Source organism: Callospermophilus lateralis, chromosome 4 (genome assembly GCF_048772815.1).
Source record: "Callospermophilus lateralis isolate mCalLat2 chromosome 4, mCalLat2.hap1, whole genome shotgun sequence".
NCBI lineage: Eukaryota > Metazoa > Chordata > Mammalia > Rodentia > Sciuridae > Callospermophilus > Callospermophilus lateralis.
In genome coordinates, this window is record NC_135308.1 from 87,023,721 (window position 1) to 87,048,055 (window position 24,335).

General features: G+C 35.5%; 1 protein-coding gene across 4 annotated transcripts in view; it reads left to right on the plus strand.

Annotated features, from left to right (window-relative positions):
- The window catches only part of Plekha5 (pleckstrin homology domain containing A5), a 239,689-nt gene that overhangs the window by 202,397 nt on the left and 12,957 nt on the right, over positions 1 to 24,335 (plus strand). For 2 of the 4 annotated variants that reach the window (XM_076854163.1, XM_076854160.1), the window contains 6 exons: positions 9,546 to 9,647; positions 11,874 to 11,985; positions 13,283 to 13,329; positions 14,098 to 14,286; positions 15,731 to 15,851; positions 23,915 to 24,033. In XM_076854163.1, coding sequence (XP_076710278.1) covers positions 9,546 to 9,647; positions 11,874 to 11,985; positions 13,283 to 13,329; positions 14,098 to 14,286; positions 15,731 to 15,851; positions 23,915 to 24,033 — 690 coding nt within the window. The remainder of the gene's footprint in view (positions 1 to 9,545; positions 9,648 to 11,873; positions 11,986 to 13,282; positions 13,330 to 14,097; positions 14,287 to 15,730; positions 15,852 to 23,914; positions 24,034 to 24,335) is intronic. The other 2 variants (XM_076854161.1, XM_076854162.1) reach the window with 2 other exon arrangements.

The window sequence follows — 24,335 nt, forward strand, 5'->3', positions numbered from 1 at the left end:
TAACATTCTGCCTCTGACCCCCAAGACCTCATGTCCATCTCACTATGCAAAATGCATTCAGTTTATTTCCAAGAGTTTCATAATCTTATAACATTGCCCAAATGTCCAAATTCAAAGTCTTCTCTAAGACTCAAGGCTAACTCCTGGCAGTGAGTTCTTGTAAAAACCAAAAGCAAGTTCCATATATTCAATATATAGTGGCACAAAGTAATATTCCCATTCTGAAAGGGAGGAATAAAAGCATAGAAAGAAGGGATGGTGCCAAAACAGAACCACAGCAACTGCTGGGCTTGGTTTCCTATGTCTGTGTAGATTATGTAGGACACTTGGCTGTGAAATGTCATTTACAAAGGGTATGGGTATTCCTGCCCCTTTGGCCTTGCAAGTTGTGGTGCACGTGCGCCTTCAGTATGGGCCTTTCTACAGCCAGCAGCTTTTCTCAGCAGACAATTCATATTACTGGCATCTCTTAATTCCTCGGGTCTCCATTCCAACTTTGATTTCACCTATATAACTTCACACATCACCGTCTCAGAGAAAGGGCAGCCCTCAAGGACTCAGACCCTGCTATACTTTGGCCTCCCAGACCTTCCTTTGAAATTTTGGTGGAAGCTTCCATGATCACTTTTAACTTTAGCATCTTGCATTCCTGCAGAACCAGCACCATTTGGATGATACCAAAGTCTGCTTCCAGCTTGCACAATTTATTGGCCCCCTGGAATCAGGGCTGCAGGGGCTTCTGAGTACCCATAGTACTGAATGAAGGGAAGCAACTTCCTAGCCATCACCATTTTTCCTATTGTCTGTACAAGTACTTAGCATCTCTTTAGGAACTATAAACTCCTAAAGCACCCTTCCTTGGCCCCAACTTTATATGTACTTTTCTGGCCAAGCTGCAATTTTTAAATCCTTTAGCTGTGTTCTTTGCTCCACTTTCTCATAGTAAAGCTGCTAGCAATATCCATGCCACTGACTGAATGCTGTGCTTCCTTGAAATTTCCTCCAGCAGATTAATCAGTCTATCACTTTTAAATTCGGCCTCATAAAGTCTCAGGATATGGGCAAAATGTGGCCAAGTTCTTTGCTAGAATATAACACAAGTGACCTCTAGTCCAGTTCTCTTTGACATCTCATGAATTCAGTCCCCATTTCTGTTGGCATTCTATTCTTCTGAGCTCTCCCCAGAATTGCCCAATTTGCTCTACTTAGAGCATTCTACATCATGGCAGAAAACTGCAGTGATAGAAAGCTGCTCGCCTCATGACAGTCAGGAAACAGGGAGGGAGGGAAGGAAAGAGGAATCTAGGGACAATACATACTCTTCCAGTGCACAGTTCCAAGGTCTTAACTTCTTCCAACATTCCCTTCTGCCTGCAGTTTCCAGTAGTCCATTCAGCTCTCAATGAATTAGAGCATTGAAGAGGTGAGATCCCTCATGATGCAGTCACTTCCCCACAGCTCCACTTCTGAACATTGTAGCACTTATTAATAAGCCTTCAACACAAGACTTTGGAGGGCATTCTAGATCTACACTATAACAGAAAGAAAAAAGGGGTAGGTTTAGTGGTATACCCCTATAATCCCAGCGACAGGGTTTGAAGTAGGAGGATCCTAAATTCAAGATAAGCCTGGGGCTGGGGCACAGTGGCACATGCCTGTAATCCCAGCAGCTCAGGAGGCTAAGGCAGGAGGATCGTGAGTTCAAAGTCAGCCTCAGCAACAGTAAAGCATTAAGCAACTCAGTGAGACCCTGCTCCTGAAATCAATCCCCAGTACTCCCACCCAAAACAACAATGACAACAAAAAAGAGCAGCCTGGGCAACTTAGGGAGATTGTCTAAAAACAGAAAATAAAGAAAAGGCCTGGATATATAGCTCAATGATAGAGTGCCCCTGGGTTAAATCCTCCAGTACTGCAAAAAAAAAAGAGAAAGAAGAGGGATTAAACTGTCACTGCCAAGCTAATTAAAAACTCATTGTCATCCCTAAAACAACCTGAATTAAATCAAAATGGCGAATGGTATTGACATTTAGTTGGAAACTCTTTAGTGATTTAGTGTCTATTCTTGAAAAATTCCATGTGTGCATGTTACTGAGAATTAAACCCAGGAGCCTTCTCCCACTGAGCTGCACTCCTCATCAGGGTCTCTTTAAACTGGTGCTGGTGCTGCCCAGAATTTGCGATCCTCCTGCTTCAGCCTCCCTGGTCCCTAAGATTATAGGCACTTGACTGAAATATGAATTTTAGAAAATTCCATCCTTAGCAACTGAATTTCAGAACTTAAATCTCATCATTAAGCTTAGAACTTGTTTTATCCCAAGGTTAACTCCAATATACTGATGGGTAGTTTGTCAGAAGTGCTTTTGGGTTTTTTTTGTTTGTTTGTTTTGTTTTTTTTTTTTTTTTGTCTTGTTTTGTTCACTCAATCATGTAGCAATAGGGAATGAACCCAGGAGTGGTTCTCTTTACCATCCCCCAGCTCTTTTTTTTTTTTTTTTTTGAGACAGGGTCTCACTAAGTGCCTCAGGCTAACCACAAACTTGGATCTTTCTTCTCCAGCCTCCCCTTGTTAGAAATGCTTTAGTAGAAATTAATATTGTCTAAGGACCTCTTTTTTAGGTTGTTATCCTATAAAATCACTCTCCTAATTTTTTTTTCCTTGCCTTTAGCATTTATCAGTGGTTAGGACAACCTCTCCTTTATGTAAACTTATTTGTAACTTAATACTACAAATATTAGTATGCACCTAATATATTGGGCGTATGGTTGGCACTCAGTGAATTTGATTAGATGTAAATTTGAATTACATTTAGGCTGGCAGAATCTCAAAAGGTTCCTGTGATTCTTTCACAGTTCATGACATTTCTTCAAATCTAAACCCCTGGCATAGAGGATAACATTAGAACCCCCACAAATCAAAGCCTCAATTCTGAAAACATATCCTCACCTAGTCATCCGTGAAGGTTAGCATAATGTGAGCACCAAAGCAGTGTTCCCTGTACATTTTATTTAACCTTGTGTGTGTGTATGTGTGGTACTCAGGATTAAACTCGGGGGCACTCACCACTGAGCTATATCCCTGTCCCTTTCTATTTTGTATTCTGAGACAGGGTCTTACTAAGTTGCACAAGCTGACTTCAAGCACAAATTGTGATCATCTTGCAGTACCTCCTGAGCTGCTGGGATTACAGGCATAGGCCACCACACTTGGCTTATTTCATTTCATTTTTGATGCCACATCTCCCCTTCTTAAGCCCCATCCAGCTGAGCATGAGGAACTGTCTTGAAATAAATAAAAAGGAGGGGCCGGGATTGTAGCTCAGTGGTAGAGCACTTGCCTAGTATGTGTGAGGCCCTGGGTTTGATCCCCAGCACCACATAAAATAAATAAACAAAATAAAGCATTGTGTCCATCTACAACTAAAAAAATATTTTAAAAAAATAAATAAATAAAAAGGAATGGGGATGTGCCTCAGTGATAAAGTACCCCAGAGTTCAATCTGTGGTACCAAAAACAAAAGAGCAACCTAAATCCCATCCATGACACATGTGCTTTAAGAACATAGTGCCTTTCTGTTTTCTCTTTGCCTTTACCTTTTTTGTTTTAATCTAAGTCTGATTAAAGGAAAGTTGTAATAACACTCATTTATCCCTTCAAATTCATGTCATTGTCTTAGTTTGGATTCCCTTCTAAAAGGTATTTTTACACACACACACACAAAAAAAACAAAACCTGAATCTCAACAAGCCTCAATATATAACTACGTATATAACTACCATGCTATAGGAAATACATGGAGAGTGCTGAGAGAAAAAGAACTCATTTAGCAGGGGTAGGGTTGTGGCTCAGTGGTGGAGCACTTGCCTGGCATGTGTGAGGTACTGAGTACGATTCTCAGCATATAAATAAATGAATAAAATAAAGGTTCATCAGCAACAAAAAAATACATATATTTTTAAAAATTACTTAGAAAAATTAAGGAATAGGAGAAAATCTGCAGAACAGATAACAAGACTCTTCAATAAATTAGTGGTGGGCTAGGGATTTAATTCCATGGTAGTTCATTTGCCTAGAATTGGGGATCCCCAACACCACAAAAAAGAAAAAGAAGAGGCAAGGGAATTGAGGGGGAAGTAAAGTACTTCTTAAAATGTAAAAATATCTCATAAAGCAGTACACATTAATGATATGAAAAATAAGAATTTCCTTTTTAATTTTTTAATTTTAGTTTCTTTCCTTTAGAGATGCATGCCCTGTGCATGCCCCTCTAGGGCATGCATACTTGAATGTATTGCCCTATCCCTTACAAAGTTTTATATTAGTACAAACTATTTAAAAAAAATTTCTAGAATTTACTGGTATCATGCTCGAAATATAGGCTAAGTTAAGTTTAAAAAAAAAAAAAAATTCTGCCATCCTCACAACAAACCTGTCTCCTCTCCTAACTCATACACTTTTTTAAACCTTTGTTGAAGTATAACATGCTCTTGTAAAAGTGCTCAGATTAGGAATTTAGCCAAGATCTATATAAAAACATTTACCAGCAAGACAGGGACTGCCTTCCCAGTGTCTGTCTGTTTTGGAACTTTGCAATAATATGTGATCTTATAGTATATACTCTTGTCTTCATATATTTTTAAAAAATAAATAAAAAGGAATGGGGATGTGCCTTTCTATGATAGTGGATTGAAACAGTTAATTTAGTCTCTTAATTGGGTGGTGTGAAATTCTATACTCCTTTATTGAAAGTTCTAGTTCCTAGCCAGGTACAGTGGTGCATGCCTGTAATCCCAGAAGCTCGGGAGGCTGAGGCAGGAGGATCACGAGTTCAAAGACAGTCTCAGCAAAAATGAAGCACTAAGCAACTCAGTGAGACCCTGTCTCTAAATAAGATACAAAATAGTGCTGGGGATGTGAGTCTGTGGTTGAGTGCCCCTTAGTTCAACCTCCGATACCCCACCCCCACTACCACCAAAAAAAAAGTTTTATTTCCTAAATATTACCTATGGTTTTAAAATAATTGAATATTAATTATTAATATTAAATATTAATTTATTGATCACTCTATATGCATGTATATTCTTGGCTAAGAAAAAAGATGAAATCATATTTACAGATTTTTAACATTATGCTTTTTTTTTTTAACTGAGGACCTAGCATATGCTAAGCAAGTACTCTACCACTAAGCTACATCCCCTACTTTTGTTTTAATTCAGAGAATTTTTTAATTCTCATTAAATGTTGAGGGTTTCAATAAATTGCTCAGGGGGCTGGGGATTTGGCTCAAGCGGTAGCGCGCTCGCCTGGCATGCGTGCGGCCCGGGTTCGATCCTCAGCACCACATGCAAACAAAGATGTTGTGTCCGCCGATAACTAAAAAAAAAATAAATAATAAAATTTAAAAATAAATAAATTGCTCAGGCTAGCCTCAAATTTTCATTCATCCTGCCTCAGCCTCCTGAGTCACAGGGATTATAGATGTGAACCATCAGGCCCAATTTGAACAATATACTTTTGTGTGTGTGTGTGTTTGTGTGTGTGCGCGCACGCACTGGGTATTGAACTTGGGGGCACTCAACCTCTGAGCCACATCCTCAGCCCTATTTTGTATTTTATTACGAGAGAGAGTCTCACTGAGTTGCTTATTAGCACCTCACTATTGCTGAGGCTGGCTTTGAACTCAAGATCCTCCTGTCTCAGCCTCCCCAGTCACTGGTATTACAGGCATGCACCAGAGCTCATGGCTTGAACAATATACTCTTGTAACTCATTAAATTATCTTTTTTTTACCCACTTTTGACTTGTGTTACTGCCCACCCATGAATTATGTTTGAGGAGTTGAGATAAGGAAAACAACAGGTAGGCCTAGCAGAATCATAGAACTTGGCCTAAATTATAGAGTTTCAGTTAGGAAAACTGAAAGTATGTTCATGTGGTGGTGCAGACTTGTAATCCTAGCTACTCAGGAAGAAGCTGAGGAAAGAAGAAGGCGAATTCCAGGCCATCCTGGGCAAATTTAGTAAGACCCTGTCTCAAGTCAAAAAACAAAAAGGGCTTGTGATGTAGCTCAGTGTTTCAGTCTTCAGTGCTGATGGAAAGGGAGGGAATATTTATATGTATGTGGTTGTTTCTCTTTACCTAAAGTATTGGTAAATTAATCTCTCTCAATCTCTATTTTTCGTATGTTTTTCTAGGAAAAACAAGTATCCCAGCATCTTGCAATGTTCTAATATTTAGATACTTCTACAATACAGTTGAGGCTATCCTGAAGTTTGGCCTTAGTACAAATGAGGTGAAATGTTAACCTGGCATTATTGCTGCCTCCATTAGGTCTGTTATCCTCATTTTACCCTCCCTGAAGCTTTGAAAGACTCACTGTTGCCAGTCATAGTGGCACATGCCTATAATCCCAGCAACTACTGATTCTACTGTCTCAGCCTCCAGAATCACTGGGATTTCAGACACCACCGTAGCCAACTTCATTTTAATCTTTAAAGTGTGCTTCTTATACCTGGCAGAATAGCAAATACCTATTATCTCAGAGACTCAGGAGACAAGGCAGGAGGATCACAAGTTCAAGACCAGCCTCTGTAATTTAGCAAGACCCTGTCTCCAAACAAAAAGTAGAACAAAAAGGGTTAGGGATGTAGCTCAATAGTAAAGCATCCCTGGGTTCAATCCCTATCACCAAATACATAAATAAAAATAACAGCATACTCAAATAATTCTTTATTTCCTAATTTTTTAAAGTAATTTTAAGCCAGTTTCATAAAACAAAATACAGTTAATCTTAAAAAGAGGGCATGTGTGGCAGGTTATAGGCACACACCTGTAACCCAAACTCAAGAGGCTGAGACAGGAGAATTGCAAGTTGGAGGCTAACCTGGGCAATTTAGCGAAACCCTGTATCAAATTTTTTAAAAAATAAAATAAAAAAAGGACTGGAGATGTAGCTCAGAGGTAAAGCCACCCCTAGGTTCAATCCCCAGACCAAAAATAAATAAATAAAATAATCAAAAGGAGTTAGGGGCATAACTCAGTCATAGAGCACAACTGGGTTCAATCCCTAGTACCATGGGAAAAAAATCCAATAATGATAAAATACAAAGGATTTAACATTTTTATTCATGGAAAACTTTTAATCTAGGCAAACAGAAATATATTTTATTTCTATCTCTTCTGCATTTTAGGAAATAGCCTTAAAGAAAAATTTACCACATTACCAATAATAACTTAAACTATTTCTTCAAATTTATATCATTTAGATAGTAGAATCAATTTAAATGCTTTAATGTAACAAAGGAATAAGTAACAGTTAAGGTAAGTTGGTTTTATTAAATTTCATTACACAGAAACACCACATAAACAACTTAAGTTGCCCAGTAAATTCTTTGTAAATTGAGTTTTTAAAAGATGAAAACTTCTAGTAGTTCATACCTGTAATCCCAGCAGCCCAGGAGGCTGAGGCAGGAGAATTGCAAGTTCAAAGCCAGCCTCAACAATTTAGAGAGGCACTGAGCAACTTAGCGTGACCATGTTTCAAAATAAAAATAAAATAAAAATGTGGTTCAGTGGTTAAGTGCCCCTAGGTTCAATTCCCCATACCAAAAAAATTAAATTAAATTAAAGCCTTAAAAGTAAGGAATTATAAATTTTTTTCAATATAAAGAATTTAAAAGTAAGGAGTTATAAAAATTTTATTTTCAATATAAAGAATTCAATTTTCTAAAATCTATAAAGAGCCAGACGTTTATCAGTGTTGCGTGTCCATAATCCCACAACTCAGGAGGCTGAGGCAATAGGATTACAAGTTTGAGACCAGTCTCCGCAACTTATTAAGGCACTAATAGGCGGACTGGGTCCACAAGCAGGTCTGGGGGTAAAGAGTTTTGTCGCTTTCGGAAGTTTCTTCAAGCAATCAGTATGTCAACCAACACAGATTTTTCTCTTTCTTCATATGATGAAGATCAGGGGTCTAAATTTATCCAAAAAGCTAAAGAAGCACCATTTGTACCTATTGGAATAGCAGGTTTTGCAGCAATTGTTGCATATGGATTATACAAATTAAAGACCAGGGGAAATACTAAAATGTCCATTCACCTGATTCACATGCATGTGGCAGCCCAAGGCTTTGTTGTAGGAGCTATGACTCTAGGTCTGGGCTATTCCCTGTATAGGAATTCTAAACCTTAGAAGAAGAGATGCTGTCTTGGTCTTGTTGGAAGTACTTGTTTTTGTTATGTTAAAGTTATATGTTTATGTCAAAAAATAAATCCCTTGAGTGGGTTCAGGCTGTAACACAGTATTTTGAATAATGGCTTTTTTTCTTGCCCACTTGATTTGCCTGGTTATCAAATTATTTATGACTTCACTGACTAGGTCATTCAGGAAAGTCAAGTTAACACAAAAGTTAACTGGATAGTGTTATAACACTCACCTTCTTAAGTGCTTATACGGAAATTACTTCTAAAGACAAAAGGCCAGTCCTGAAATATTCCCAATTTACTACTGAATATCATACACATACTTTGAATGTTGGGTAGGAATCCTATTTAACCCAGTTAATTTAACTTTTTTCTACCTGCCTTGTGATATGGTTTAAGAACTTCAGTTTTTTAGTATTAGTTGGCTCTTAAAGAACTATTTCATATTTCACAAAAGTGCATGAAATGTAACTTATAAATCTTCCCACAACTGAGAGAGAGAGAGGAAGGGAGGGAGAGTTTGTGTGTATTTAAACCATACCTGGAAAGCTCAAAACAGAACTGCATAAAAGTAGTATTTATTTCAGAATCACACTTATAAACATAATAATTTAATTATTGATTCCACTTTAGCTCTTTTATAATTGTAGACTTATATTTTTGCTGTTGTATTATAATAATTTTTAAATCTTATCTTGAAAGAGAAATATTTATTTTAAGTGCTAATACAAAGGTAAATTAAGAACACGGTTTTAATGTGTGCAGTATATTTATTTTCCCTGTAAGAATTGCAAGTGTTAAACAAATTACCTAAAATGGAAGTGATTGCTGGTTTTGAGCAAGCTAGTCTGGTCAGACATTATATACAAGCTTTGGTAAACTACAGCATGCTTTAGTATACTTGTAAAATTCCCTTGTCTGACCTGAACTTACATTTTCATGGTGATAACATGGTATATGTGTTGTTATTAAAATAACGAACACATCAAATGTCTTGTATATGTTTGTTTGGAAAAATAAATCATTCTTCAGAGTAGCACAAAAATTAGGTTCCAAGAAAAAACAATGTTTTATGCTTTTTTTAACTACCATTAAAGAATACCTATGAAGTAGAAATAATATATATTGAGTAAAAAAAAAAAAAGACACTAAGCAAATTAACGAGACCTTGCCTCAAAATAAAAAGGGCTGAGGATGTTGTTCAGTGGTAAAGCCCTCCTAGGTTCAATCCTAGTAGCAAAACAAACTTTAAAATAAAATCTAGAAAGGTTTTAAGTATAGTGATAACACCATAATAGCACATTCTCCCCATTAAAGTAATTTACACTCTTTGATTTTAGGAACTGGAACGAGCATGGAGAGAATATGATAAGTTGGAATATGATGTAACTATTACCAGGAACCAAATGCAAGAGCAGCTAGATCGCCTTGGTGAAGTTCAGGTACGAAAGCGTTAACATCTTAACTGGTTTTGACTGATACTATACATCTGCCTCACTACATACACATGTACTCTTAACAGTTTTTACATTTTGGCTACCTAAAATCTGGATTTGAAGATGGGCTAAGTGACACATGCCTATATTTTCAGCAACTCAAGAAGCTGAGGCAGAAGAACTGCAAGTTCGAGGTCAGCCTTAGCAACTTATCAAGACTGTCTCAAAAGATAAAAAGGCCTGGGGATGTAGCTCTGTGGTAAAACACCCCTATGTTTAAACCCTAATTCTGTAAAAAGAAAAAAATGTTTATTTGAATGTGTTCACTGATAGGAATTTTATTCCCAAGCTATCCCCCTTGTTCACAATTTTAATGCTTTATTCAAGCTGGGCTCATAGGTGCATGCCTGTAATCCCAGCTCTGAGGCAGGAGTTTCAAAGTTAAACCCGTATCCACAACTTAGTTCAAGAGCAGCCTACGAAATTCAGCAAGACTCTTCTTCAGAAAACTAAATCACAGTGGGTCAGGAGGCCAAGACAGGAGGATCGCAGGTTCAAAGCCAGCTTTTGCAACTTATCAAAAGCCTATCTCAAATTTAAAAATATAAAAAAGGTTGTGTGGCTCAGTAGTTAAGTGCTCCTGGGTTCAATCCCTAGTACAAATAAAGAAAAATGGAGGGAGAGCGGAAAGGAGGGCTAGGGGTATGCCTCAGTGAGAGAATGCCCCTGGGTTCACTCCCCAGTATCCAAAAAAGAAAAAAGTTATTTGTTCTGTAGGGTAAATGCTAAGTTTGGGTTGTTTTTTGCTGAGCTCTATCAGTAGTTTCTATAAATTTGACTTCATATTCTTTCATTAGTCCATCCGTATCACTTGGTATTGAGTTGTGAATTTATGAAATAATGGTTATTATTTAAAATAATCTAACCCATTTTGTATTAAATTTATTTTTTACTAAACTATATTTAGTCTACTATCTTAATTGACCTATTAGAATGGGGAACATAGCATCATTTGGTGGTATAAAGATCCCATTTGTAAAGAGGCAGATCTGAAGTCAAGTTCCAGGGGTTAGTTTTCTTATCTGTAAAATAGAAATTAGAAGATCTGTCTTAAAGTGTTGCTCTGAGTGGAGATAATACGTTTTATAAAAATGATGCCACTATTTGGTTATGACCGTATTAAATATGATTATCTGCATTGGAAACTCAGTCACTGGACTTACCAGAGAAATCAATGCAACAGATAAAAGATTAGTAAGGACCAGACAGGAAGATCATAAATTCCTGGTCAACCTCTGCAACCTACCGAGACCCTGTCTCAAAATTTAAAAAAATAAAAGGACTGAGGATGTAGTTCAGGGTAAAGCAACCCTGTGTTCAATCCTTAGTACCAAATATATATATATATATGCCACAAGTAGTTATGATATTCTTTGATGGAAGACACATTCTGTGCAGGGTAGACCAATGGAACCAGAATAGAACTTAGCAAGCATGAATATGTGACCCTGTCTCAAAATAAAAAGGTCTGGAAATGTGGCTCAAGGGTTAAGCACCCCTGGGTTTAATCTTTGGTACCAAAAAATTAATAAATAAAGTTTAATATATAAAGTAGGCATAGTATGAGATTAACAGCAATAATATAATACAATAGAACAATTTGTAAAAATCTACAATTCATAAGTTTTGAATAATTTTATTATATAATTGTTATCATTGTTCTGTTTATTTAAAACTTACAAATTATTTATTTCTGGAATTTTCTATTTAATACTTTAGGATCTTAGTTGACTGTAGGCATTCAAAACTATGGAAGGCCAAATTAAGGATAAGGGAGGGCTACTGTATGCTTTCCATTTCTTTTGTTCTTCCCCTCGGAAGTTGGTTTTTGTTTTGTTTTAACTTAGGATTAGTGAGTTTCTATTGTTTCTTTCTTCCTGTATTTTTTCCATTTTTAGTCCCTTCTAACCAGTATGCCTTCCTGGAATGATGCTAGGCAAAGCTATTAGAAAGATGCAGAATGTTACACTTAAGTCTGAAAAAATAAAATATTTTCTTTATCTACTTTAACTTTCATCTTTTCCACTAGGGTTGCAAAATTACAAGCATCACGCAGGTCATATTAAATATTCTTTAAATTAATCCATTGTAATTCTCATTTTTAAATATATAATTAGTGGAATTATAACTTGACTTTTTTTCTTGCATGTGGTCTGCCATTTTTACTGATAGACTGAATCAGCAGGAATTCAACGTGCACAGATTCAGAAAGAACTTTGGAGAATCCAAGATGTCATGGAAGGGCTAAGTAAACACAAACAGCAAAGAGGCACTCCAGAAACAGGTAAATTGGCTTTACTTTTATTTTGTCGTAAAATGGAATAGTGAACATTGTTGAGTTTCTTTTTTCTTTCTTTTTTGTTTTGTTTTGTTTTGTTTTGATTGTTGATTGGTTGGTAACAGGGATTGAAACCAGGAGTGCTTTACCCCTAGGCCACATCCCTAGCCCTTTTATTTCTTCTTTTGAGACAGGGTCTCATTAGGTTTCCCTGGTTCTCCTACAACTTGAATTCTCCTATCTCAGCCTCCAGGGACACTGTACCACCCACCTGTCTTTTGTTGTTTTAGTGTAGGTTTTACATCAGAAAACAAACACTCTTGTAACAATGAATTAGTACCTAAGTTTATAAAGTAAAATCAAAAGCTCTGCCAGCCCTACTTACCTACACACACACACACAAACATTGTTTATAAATTGTAAATGTTTAATTTGTAATTAAACATTTTTAAAAAAACATTTAATTTAAAACAAAAATGTAAAAAAGAAATTTAATTTAAAACAAAAATCATTGTTTATAATTATAAACATACACAGTATTTTGGCGTTAGGAGTTGTTTTTGTCTTCAGCTTCTCTTCTGAATTTTATTAGAGGAAAAAAGGTGGAGGGGGTTGTGTTATACCTATTTTTCCACAGTGCTTTTTTTCTTTTCCATGATACATAAACTGCCTAAGTATTCATTATATAACTGAACTATAGTTTAAGCCAGGGGTGGTGGCACATGCCTGTAATGCCAACAACTTGGGTGGTTGAGGCAGGAGGATTGTGAGGTCAAATCCGGTCTCAGCAACTTAGCAAGGCCCTAAGTAACTCAGTGAGACCCTGTCCCTAAATAAAATACAAAAAGGGCTGGGGATGTGGTTCAGTGGTTAAGCACCCCTGGATTCACTCCCCGAAACCAAAAAAAGAGAAAAACAACTCTAGTTTATTTATCCATTACTATATTGATGGACATATACTTTGTTTCTAGTAACAACAGAATACACTTGCTAGTACTTAGTGAATTCCAAGAAATGAGAAATAAGCACCTATCTTCCATTTTGAATGGATATATCCAGATTGCTCTTCTAAAAGATATCAAATTATGCTTGCACCAATAATATTTGAGGAAACCCATTTCTCCATGCTCTTGTCTAAATCAAATATTTTAATGTTTTTTAAAAATGTAATTGACCTCAAATTCTGAATATATTAATAGAGGGACTCAACTGAAGTCTGCATTTAAAATAAGTGAAATGAAATTATAGATTTAGGAAAATGTGTTTAGTGTAAGTAGTTATGTTTTCTAATTTTTTCTAATAGGTATGGCAGGATCAAAACCTTTCTCTACAGTTAAGTACAAAAGTGAGGTAAGCTGGGATTTTTTTTCCTAACTATACATTATTTTAAATGTTGAACACATGAATTATAAGTAATTATGTTTTCTCTTTTCTAACCATAACAAAGATTTTTTTTTAAATATATCAAAGTTATTTGAATCTTGAAATTTGCTTAAGTAATTTGGTGCTTCTAACATTTTGCTTCCTGTAATGTTAAAAAAAAAAAAAAAAGTAGTGCTTTTCATTCATGTTAGATTTTTAACATTGTCATTCTTTTTCTAAGTAATTTGAATATTTATCATGGTTTCTTATAGTTTGTAAAATTTGTAGGATGATTGATAAGTTTACTTGGTCTTATGCATGGCATTAAGAAAATAGCACTACAAAGAGATACTGTCAACCTAAGTGAAACAATCTATGGTTTTTGAATTTTGTATGATGTCAAAAAGAAATGTTTCTTTTTCTCTCATAAAAATTGCAAAAATATTAATAAGATTTTTTAAACTAATTATTTCTTCTCCTTTTTAAATGAAATGGAGGAGTTTCACTCAGTAATCTGTTTCATTGTTGAGTTTTAGTGTAAAACTACTTATATGTTATGGGAAAATAAAACCAAAAACATTTAAAACCCCAATTATTAGCTATCTTGGCTTTCACTTTTCACTTTGAGATTTTGGCTTGGCAGTATCCCTTTAAATATCTTAAAGTAAATTTAGGTTAATATACCATTGCAAAGAATTTAGATATGCTTAATTTAATCTGCTTGTCTAAATAAGGTGACTATTCTACAATCTTTAGGAAGAGGAAGTAGTCCCACCTCGTCCTCCACTTCCTCGGTCCTATGACTTTACAGAGCAGCCTCCCATAATCCCCCCTCTGCCCAGTGATAGCAGCTCCTTGCTCTGTTATAGCAGGGGCCCAGTGCATCTTCCTGAAGAAAAGAAGATTCATCAAGTTCAAGGATATCCAAGAAATGGATCTCACTGTGTAAGTGGCTGGAATAGCCACAGAATAATCAATCATATATGCCCTCTCATTTTTGAAAATTAATTTATTTTATATTCAAAGCATAGTTTTATAATACCAATTTTAGCTGGAGATTTTGTTTTATATATAGTTTTATCATTTGTGTTTTTCCTATTTTGATTTTATCACTCACTTTTTAATATTTTCATAATCTTAATGTTTCATAATTTCATAATGTCTTTTCATAAAATGGTTACTTTGTACATGTCGAAAGAACTGTACCTTTTGGATTTCCATTTTAGGATGTTAGAGGCATAATCATGGTTTTTGTTGATATTGTTGCTGTTGAGATGGAATCTAAGTTGCCCAGACTAGCCTGGAACTTGAAATCCTCCTACTTCAGCCTTCTCAGTAGCAGGAATCTTTAGATCAAAAAGAATGGAGAATGAAAAAGGTTTATACTAGAACTGGCACAAGAGTTAAGACTTGGGAAGCTTGGTATAGGAAAACCCTTCAAAGATATGCACATTGCCAAGGAAATAAGAGGTTTGGAATTAAGCAAATAAATGTGAAATGTAATTGTCAAGGAAAAGAAAATAAGAAAAACAATTGAGCCAGACACAGTGGTGCAAACCTGTGATTCCAGAGGCTAAGATAGATGAATCACAAGTTTGAGACCAGGCTGGACAACTTGGTGAAACTCTGTCTCAAAATCAAAAATATAAAGCACTGGGGATGCAGCTTAGTGGTAAAGCACCCCTGGGTTGAATCCCCAATACTCAAAGAAAAAAAAAAAAAAAAAAGGAATAAGCTAATTGTGAGAAAAAATAAACTGTTTCCTGAGAGAAGTTCACTGCTGGGATGTATCTCACTTAATCAGATCACCTTTTAAGTGAAAATTATATTACTGAGTGATAAGATTATTTTTAGACCTAAGATATACCATAATAAGAATGTGATTTTGCAGCAAAGGATGACTTAGTGGTAGATCCTATATGTTAGGCCCTTAGGTTCAATCCATCCCCAGCACCAAAAACAAAAAGTGACCTTGTTCCTAACAGAAATATTCTTAATTTTAAAACAATAACTTTTACTAATTAAAAAATCTTTCAAATTACTTTTTTCTACTTAGTTATTCTTTATGTATTAGTTCTGTTATATCCAGGATAGCTAACTGGGACTTGTAGTTTTTAAGAGTTTGATTTGAGTCTTTTTAATGGTAAACATTTTTAAATGAATTTATAGCCAGATGTTAGTGGCACAGGACTGTAATTCCAGTGATGTAGGAGGCTCACAAATTTCTGGGCCAACCTTGGCAATTTTAATGATACTCTTCTCACAAAGTAAAAAGGACTAAGGGTATAGTTCATATGCCCTTGAGCTTAGTCCCAAGAATCACAAGAAAGAAAGAAACTTGTTGCTTTTTTTTTTTTTTTTTTTAATTATTATTTGTCTTCTTTTCAAGGGTCCAGACTATAGACTCTACAAGAGTGAACCAGAGTTAACAACAGTGGCAGAGGTTGATGAATCTAATGGAGAAGAAAAATCAGAACCTGTTTCAGAGATGGAAACTCCAGTTATTAAAGGTCAGATATGTTTTATCTCCTTTTTTTGTTTTGTTTTCAGATACCTTAGTATTATATTCAGTTTACATGTTGACCCAGTACCCATACAGATTCACAATCCTTTATCTGAAACTTTTGGAGTCTCATGAATTTCTGATTTGGGAAATTTTCAGATATTAGGAAGATAACATCTCAAGTAGGCATGAGGCAGCACCCTTTTTTAAACTCATTGATGTGTCTGGAATAGTCATCTTAAGTGGAGTATAGACTAAAAAGTATCAGATCAGGTTAGATTTTACTGAAAAATAAGTTGATGCCAAACTTTTTAAAAGCTTTGCATTTACTGAGTTATTTTTTCCAATTTCAAAATTATTCTTGAGCACAATGGCTAAAACAAATTTTCACACACTTGTTTAAAAATAAATTTTCTTAACTATACAAACTCTTCTGGTGGTAATGTTTAATGCTGTTCATTCTTCAAGAAGTCAATGTCGTAAAGAAAAGGATAGCCAAGAGGATTCTTCTAGATTAAAAAGATTTTAAAAGAAGAAAACTCAGGCTGGAGATATAGCTCAGTGCTAGAGAGTTTTCCTAGCATGTGGGAACACATAGGTTCAATCCCTTCAAAAACAAAGATTATGAAGTAGTGCTTGAAATTTGTCTGGAACATTATTTAAAAGGAAGAACTATGGGCCGGGGTTGTAGCTCAGTGGTAGCATGCTTGCTTAACACATGTGAGGCATTGGGTTCAATCCTCAGTACCACATAAAAATAAATAAAATAAAGGTATTATGTCTATCTACAACTAAAAAATTATTTAACAATAAAAAAAGGAAGAACTATAAAAACATTCTTGGGACAATTCCAGAAACATGTTCTGGATGTTAGCTAATAGCATGATCATATTACAGTGGTTACGTAGAAAAATATAAGTGAATTCTGAAAAACTTAAAGAGAAAAGTATTGACAGCTTATTTTGAAATGATTCACCAAAAAAAGTACATGTGTGTATGTTTACATATTTATTCAAAGATATAGCAAAGATGGCAAAGTATAAAAACTTTCATAAAAATAAATGCTATTTATTATTTCCTGACTGATTCTCATAGTCTGCTGAGGGATCATAAAGTTAAGTATGAAAAACACATAAAAGGTAATGTTCACATAGATTTTTCCATAATTGGAGTATTTTTCTGGGTCATCTAACATCACATTGGGATGGGGGTTTCTGGCAATTGAACCCAGGACCTTGTTGCATGCTAAACATATATATATATATTTATATTTATATTTATATTTATATTTATTTATTTATTTATATATGGGACTAGGTATTGAACCCAGGGGTGCTTTACAACTGAGCTACATTCCCAGGCCTTTTAATTTTTTCTTTTGAGACAGGATTTCACTAGGTTGCTTAGGGCCTCACTGAATTGCTGAGGCTATCCTGGAACTTGTGATCCTCCTGCCTCAGACTCCCAAGCCACTGGGATTACAGGTGTGCACCACCAGACCCAGCAAAACTTTATATTTATATTTTTCTCATTCTCTTCCTAAATTTTATCTTCTCTTCATTGAAATCTTTATTAATATTTTACTTTTCTACACATAAACTAAAAAGCCATAGTCTTATTTTTTATCATTTGATGTATATTATTATAGATATATGGGGGAACTAGACTACAAGCAAAGGAAAATAATATTTTTGGTAATATGGCCAACTTCAGCCAGTTCTCCAACAGTGTGTGATTACAAATGCAGACCAATGGCTTTTTTAGTTGGGGGGGGCGGTTCAGGGATTGAACTTGGGGCACTCAACCACTAAGCCACATCCCCTTTTCTTTTCTTTTTTTTTTTTTTAATTTCAAAACAGGATCTATGCTGAGTTGCTTAGCACCTCATTGCTGAGGCTGGCTTTGAACTCACAATCCTCCTGCCTCAGCCTCCCAAGCTGCTGGGATTACCGGCATGTTTCACTGTGCCCAGCTCAATACCATTTTTAATATTTTTTTCTTGTTTTGGGGTTTGATTGTTTGTTTTGGAAACGTCAACCAATTGAGAAAAAACAAAGAAAGGAATACTCAGAGACCAATAATTATATGAGGATCTACAAGTTAAAGTGGAGCACTAGAGTCAGCTTTCATCTTATAACAGGACAAAGTTCAGAGCCTGAACATATTAGAAATCTTGTTAGGAAACATTGTCAAATAAAGTTGGACCCTTGGGGCTGGGGATGTGGCTCAAGCGGTAGCGCGCTCGCCTGGCATACATGTGGCCCAGGTTCAATCCTCAGCACCACATACAAATAAAGATGTTGTGTCTGCCAAAAACTAAAAAATAAATATTAAAATTCTTTCTCTCTCTCTCTCTCTCTCTCTCTCTCTCTCTCTCTCTCTCTAAAAAAAATTATTAAAAAATAAAGTTGGACTCTTAAAGGACTATACTTTCAATGAAACTGGTTTGTTGTAGTTTATCCAAATGTAAAAGTTCTGCCCATCAGAATAAGGGAAAATACTATCAATACATGTTTTGACAGAAACCTTATGTCCAGAGTATATAAACAACTCCCCAAATTACTAATAAAGACAATCAACCCAATAATAAATGAGCAAAAGATTTGGGCCCTTAACAAGTATGATATACAAATGATTAGTAAGTACACAAAAAAATTAGAACTTACTAATTGTAAAGAAAATGCAAATTTAATGCAATTTTAAACCATAATTCTTACCCTCTAGAAAGGTTAAACTGAGACTGATACCAGCTGGTATTGGTTAGTATGTAAGACAATTAGAAGTCACACATTTCTGATGGAAGTATAAGATGGAACAACAGTTTGACAGTTTCTTATAAAGTTAAATATTCATCACTTACTGGCCTTTTGACTTAAGATCAAGTATAAATTTAGATGTTCAGTTATCATATGATTTCCTATATATTTACCTAAGAAAAGTAAAGCCAGTGCGGTAGCACATGCTTTTAATTTCAGCAACTCAGGAGGCTGAGACAGGAGTATCCCAAGTTCAAGGCCAGACTAATCAACTTAGGAAGATCCTGTCTCAAAATAAAAAGGGGCTGGTGATGTAGGTTAGCGGTAGAGTGCCCCTAGGTTCAGTACACATGATACCATTAAAAAAAAAAAAAAAAAAGAAAGGAAGGAAGGAGAAAGGGAAATAAGTAAGTGGAAACATCAATTCTCAGAAAGACTTAGACATTTTTATACCTTGTACATTTTATAATTGTATAGCAGCTTTAATTCACAATAGATAAAAACTGGAGATAACTGTGATTAATAAACTGATGTTCACACAGTAACATATTCCTCAGCAGTTAAATTACTCAGATATGTACAGCATGTATGAATCTTAGCAACACATAAATATCAAAATAAAGAATGTTGGGGCTGGGGTTGGGGCTCAGTGGTAGAGTGCTCACCTAGCATGTGCAAAGCCCTGGGTTTGATCCTCAGCACCACATAAAAATAAATAAATAAAATAAAGGCATTGTGTCTAATTACACCTAAAAGATAAAAAAAAAGAAAGAAAGATTGTTAAGTTAAAAGGAGCCTATCACAAGAGAAACATACTGTGTGATTCCCTTTATAAAGTTTGAGAACAGGTAGAAGTAATCTATTAGTGATAAATATAGAAAAGTGTTTGCCTTTAGTAAAGGGTGGGATTGACAGACGACCTTTTGGGGGATGTAGATAGTTGTATCTTGGTTGACATGATTACACAAGCTTGTACTTTTATCCAGATCTCATCAAACCAGGCACAGTAGCATATGCCTATAATCCAGCAACTCAGGATGCTGAGGCAGCAAGATCACAAGTTTGAGGTTAGCCTCAGCAACTTAGCAAGGCCCTAAGCAACTTAGTGAGGCCCTGTCTTAAAATATGAAAAGGGCTGGGGATGCGGCTCAGTGATTAAGCACCCCTGGGTTCAATCCCCAGTACCCCAGAAAAGAAAAAAACCTCATTGGTTTCACACTGAAGATCTGTACTTTCAATATACATTTTTGTTTTTTTCAAAACTTGGGGCATTTGGTAAAGACTAATAATAACCAGATGAGTTTTCCATTTACTGAATGTCAGTTAAGAGAGCTCTACGGTATTTTAGATGGAAGGAATGTAATCAGATATGGTAGCCTAAGAAGGAATTAAAGTAGTAAATAAATGAGTAAACCTAAACAACATTGACTGTATATAACCCAAGTAAAAATGTATTTTTTCATGGCTAGGGATGTAGCTCAGTGGTATGGTACTTGCATTGTATACTCAAGAATGTAGGCTTAATCCCCAGCACCATACACACACACACACACACACACACACAAAGGTAATCTGGAGCTTAAAAAGTTGTATTAAATAGTGGACAAAAGCAGCATAAAAATCAGAAGGAGAGGATTGGGCATATATTTCAATTGGTAGAGTACTTGCCTCACATTCACAAGGCCCTGGATTCAATCCCCAGCACCACCAAAAAAAAAAAAAAAAAAAAAATCAGAAGGATGTTCATCGGTATTAATATAAGGGCTCTACTTTGTTCCAGAGGATAGTATCTTTACTAACTTTAGACTTTAATCAGTTTAAGTATACATGATTAGATATAAAATTAAAAGTTTCTCCAGCTTCCAAAGTAGAGAAACAGAAGGAAGGCAAAATAATCCAAAAGAAGAAAGAGGAGAAATTAGAAGATGAAAAAAATGCAAAGCCAAAATTAAATTAGCAGAAATAAATCTAAGTATATCAGAAATGACAACAGACTAAGCTGGGCAATGTTCCAACAACTTGGAAGACAAGGCAAAAAGATTACAAATTTAAGACCAACCTCAATAACTTAGCAAGATCTTGTATCAAAATAAAAAGAACTTGGATGTAGCTCAGTAGTATAGCACCCCTGGGTTCAATCTCCAGTACCAAAAAGAAAAGAAATTATAACAAATTAAATCAAATGATTCACTTGAAATAACATTGTAAGACTGGGAATGTAGTGCAGTGATAGAGCACTTGCCTAGCATATTTGAGGCCTTAGGTTCAGTCCCCAATACCATAAAAATTAAGATTGTCAAACTGGATTAAATACAGCTATGTAGTGTTTATAAAAATCATCTAGAACATCGTGTGTAAACACATACCTATTATCCTACCTCCTCCGGAGGTTGAAGCGGGAAGATCACAAGTTTGAGGCCAGTCTTGGCAACTTGGCAAGTCCTTGTTTCAAATCAAATAGGGCTGAGGGTGTAACTCAGTGCTTGCCTAGCATGCTTAGTCCTGAGTTCAATCTCCAGTGCCACGAAAAACAAACAACAAAAAACCCTCCAGCCAGGTATAATGGCACAGAAACCTGTAATCCTGGAGCTCGATAGGCTGAGGCAGGAGAATCATAAGCTCTAGGCCAGTCTAAGCAATTTACTAAGACCCTGTCTCAGAATAATATTTTAAAACAGCTTGGGAATGTAGCTCAGTGGCAAAGTACCACTGTGTTGATCCCCAGTGCCAGACAATGAAAAAAATCCTGTAAAACTTAAAGCTACTAAAAATTGACTTGGGGTCACAGTACATACTGGGCATTGAACCCACGATCACTTTACTACTGAGCTATATCACCAGGTCTTTTATTCAAATATATATATATATATATATATATATATATATAGTTAAAATATGCAAAATGAAACGTATATTTTAGGAATTCAGAGGGTCATAGCCAATAGCCAACAACCCTTCTAACAAAAAATGGTTAGCAAGAAAAAAAGCATAACAGATTTATATGAGGATAGTTTTATAGTGAACCAAGCCTTCAAATTAAAGATACAAATGGTAAACTATCCATTTTTTTTTTTTTTTTTTTTTTTTTTTTTGCTTAGGTTCAGTGAACCATGGACATCCTTGTAGAACTGTGGTTGGACAAAAAGAATGATCAAACAGTAATAAATGAGGGAGGTAGGGGGAACCTAGCAAGGCCTGTCTGTTCAGATTCTTCTTGGCCTCTTTGAGCAACATTCTTTCCTTCCAAATATGGGGCAACATCTTTTCCAGATGGAGATATTATGACCTACTCAAATATGTAACTCAGAATTTTTTTTTTCTTTGCTAATATATGTTTAGGTTTTATGATTGACTTTGGGGAAAACAAGGGTTCTGGTTACTGTGATCTGTCTTAGGCAAGGGGAATTCTAGTTTCTAAGGCCTTCATTGAAGGAGAATTGCGGAATAAGAAACAGGAGGACAAGAAGTCAGAGAAAATTTTTGCTTCTGAGACCTTTACTTTGGGGTATCATTTTCAGAGACTCAACGTTAGAAAGACATGTAATTCAGTAGCTGTTAACTTCTGAAGAGAAAAGAAGAGATAAGACTAGGGAGAATTAAGAACAGGATTTTTTTTTTTTTTTTTTTTTAGTTGTAGATGGACACAATACCTTTATTATTTGTTTTTATTTTTATGTGGTGCCAGGCATCAAACCTAGTGAACCTAGAGAAGCACTGTACTACTGAGCCACAACCCCAGCCCCAAGAACAGGTTTTAAAAGTAATGCTGGGAGAGTTTTTTTTGTTGTTGTTGTTTTTCTTTTTTTAGGTACTGGGGATTGAACCCAGGGGATCTTAACTACTGAGCCACATCCCCAGCCTTTTTTATTTCTATTTTAGACAGGGTCTTTCATCACTAAGATGCTGAGGCTGGCTTTGAACTTTCAATCCTCCTGCCTCGGCCTCCCAAGCCGCTGGGATTACAGGTGTGTGCCACCACACCCAACGGAATGGAAAACAGGAGGGCAAGAGTTATTCTGAGTTATAATTTATCTCATATATTCAGTTATAGAATTTATTCCTTTAAAAATAATTAAATAATTCATTCCTGCATATGTATTCTAAAACATTCTAAAATCAAAAACCAAAAGTCAAAACATAACAAACAACAGGGAATTTCTATGATATAGTCAGTGAAAGGAATCATTCAGCCAAAAATCTGTTCAATATATTCCAACCTCTTATGGTCTACTACTTTGCTTTATATTTGTATGAGCAGGAATTCATATTTTGGGTATGTATACCAGAGATGACATGAAAATGAAGTTGGGATCTTTGTGGTTAACCTGAACATATTAGAAACCAAAGAGATAATTGTGATATGCAGCCCATGGTTCTGAATGAATGGTAGATCCAGACTGAACTAGACATTGCAAAATAGGCAACAAAGTTCATGCAAGAATCATTATCAATTTCCAAATATCCAGCCAGGCATAGTGGCACACAGCTGTAATCCCAGTGACTTGGGAGGATGAGGCAGGAAGATCAGAAGTTTAAAACCAGACTCAGGGACTTAGCAAGACCCTTTCTCAAAAATAAAGAAAAGAATTGGGGGCTGGGCATTGTGCCACATGCCTATAATCTTAGCAGCTCCTGGAGATGAGGCAGGAGTTTTGCAAATTCAAAGCTAGCCTCAGAAACTTAGCAAGAACTGTCTCAAAATAAAAAATAAAAAGGGCTAGAGATGTGGCTCAGTGGTTAAGTGTCCATGGGTTCAATCCCCAGTACCAAACAAATGAAACAAAACAAAACTTCCAAATAACCAATAGCTCGTTAATGAATAGTATCTATTATATCAAAACCCCTACTTCCCTCTTCAGGAATTTGATTCACAGGACAGTAACAAATTGTTCAGTTGAATGGTGGACCATAACTTTCATAATTTGTTTTATGTGAGTGCATTATACTAACTAGTTAAGATGATAATGGAGATGTACCATTTCAACAAAAAAGAGTATTTTATATATAGTTAATGATTTAATGTCATTTGTCAATCTGTAAAACTTTATTTGTAAATTTAACCCTAAATTTGTCTTGTAATATAATTGACTATCTTACGGCTGTTTTCAAATAATAAATTTGCCTTCTGATTGTAAAATCTTCCAGAGGGCTGAGGTGTAGCTCAGTGGTAGAGTGTCCACCATGTGCAAAGTTTAGTCCCAACAACACAAAAAATACACAATTAAATAAAAGCCACAGAAATTAAGTATATCAAAAGAAGGCCATGTTTATTAAAATGATGTTTTATAGAACTTAATGCCATTTTAATTTTCAGGTTCCCACTTTCCTGTTGGAATAGTTCCTCCAAGAACAAAATCACCAACACCCGAATCTTCGACAATAGCTTCATATGTAACCTTGAGGAAAACTAAGAAGATGATGGATCTAAGAACGGTATTTAACTAGAAATTAGCTTCTGGAAATTAGATTCTCAAGCATATCTATTGTTTTCTTTTATCTTTCTATTTATAGCATTTTATCAGAATTCTATTTAGATACTCTAAGAAAAACTTGGTAATTTTTTCAATTACATTTACAGAATTAGCACCTCAGAGGACAGGCCTAATAAAGATATCTTTTTTTAATCAGCCTTCACATATAGTCTCCAGTTTTATGGAATCTATTCTTTTTGACTGCCCTATACTTCATCTCTTAATACTAATAAGAATTTCCTTGATAAACCTGTCAGATATATC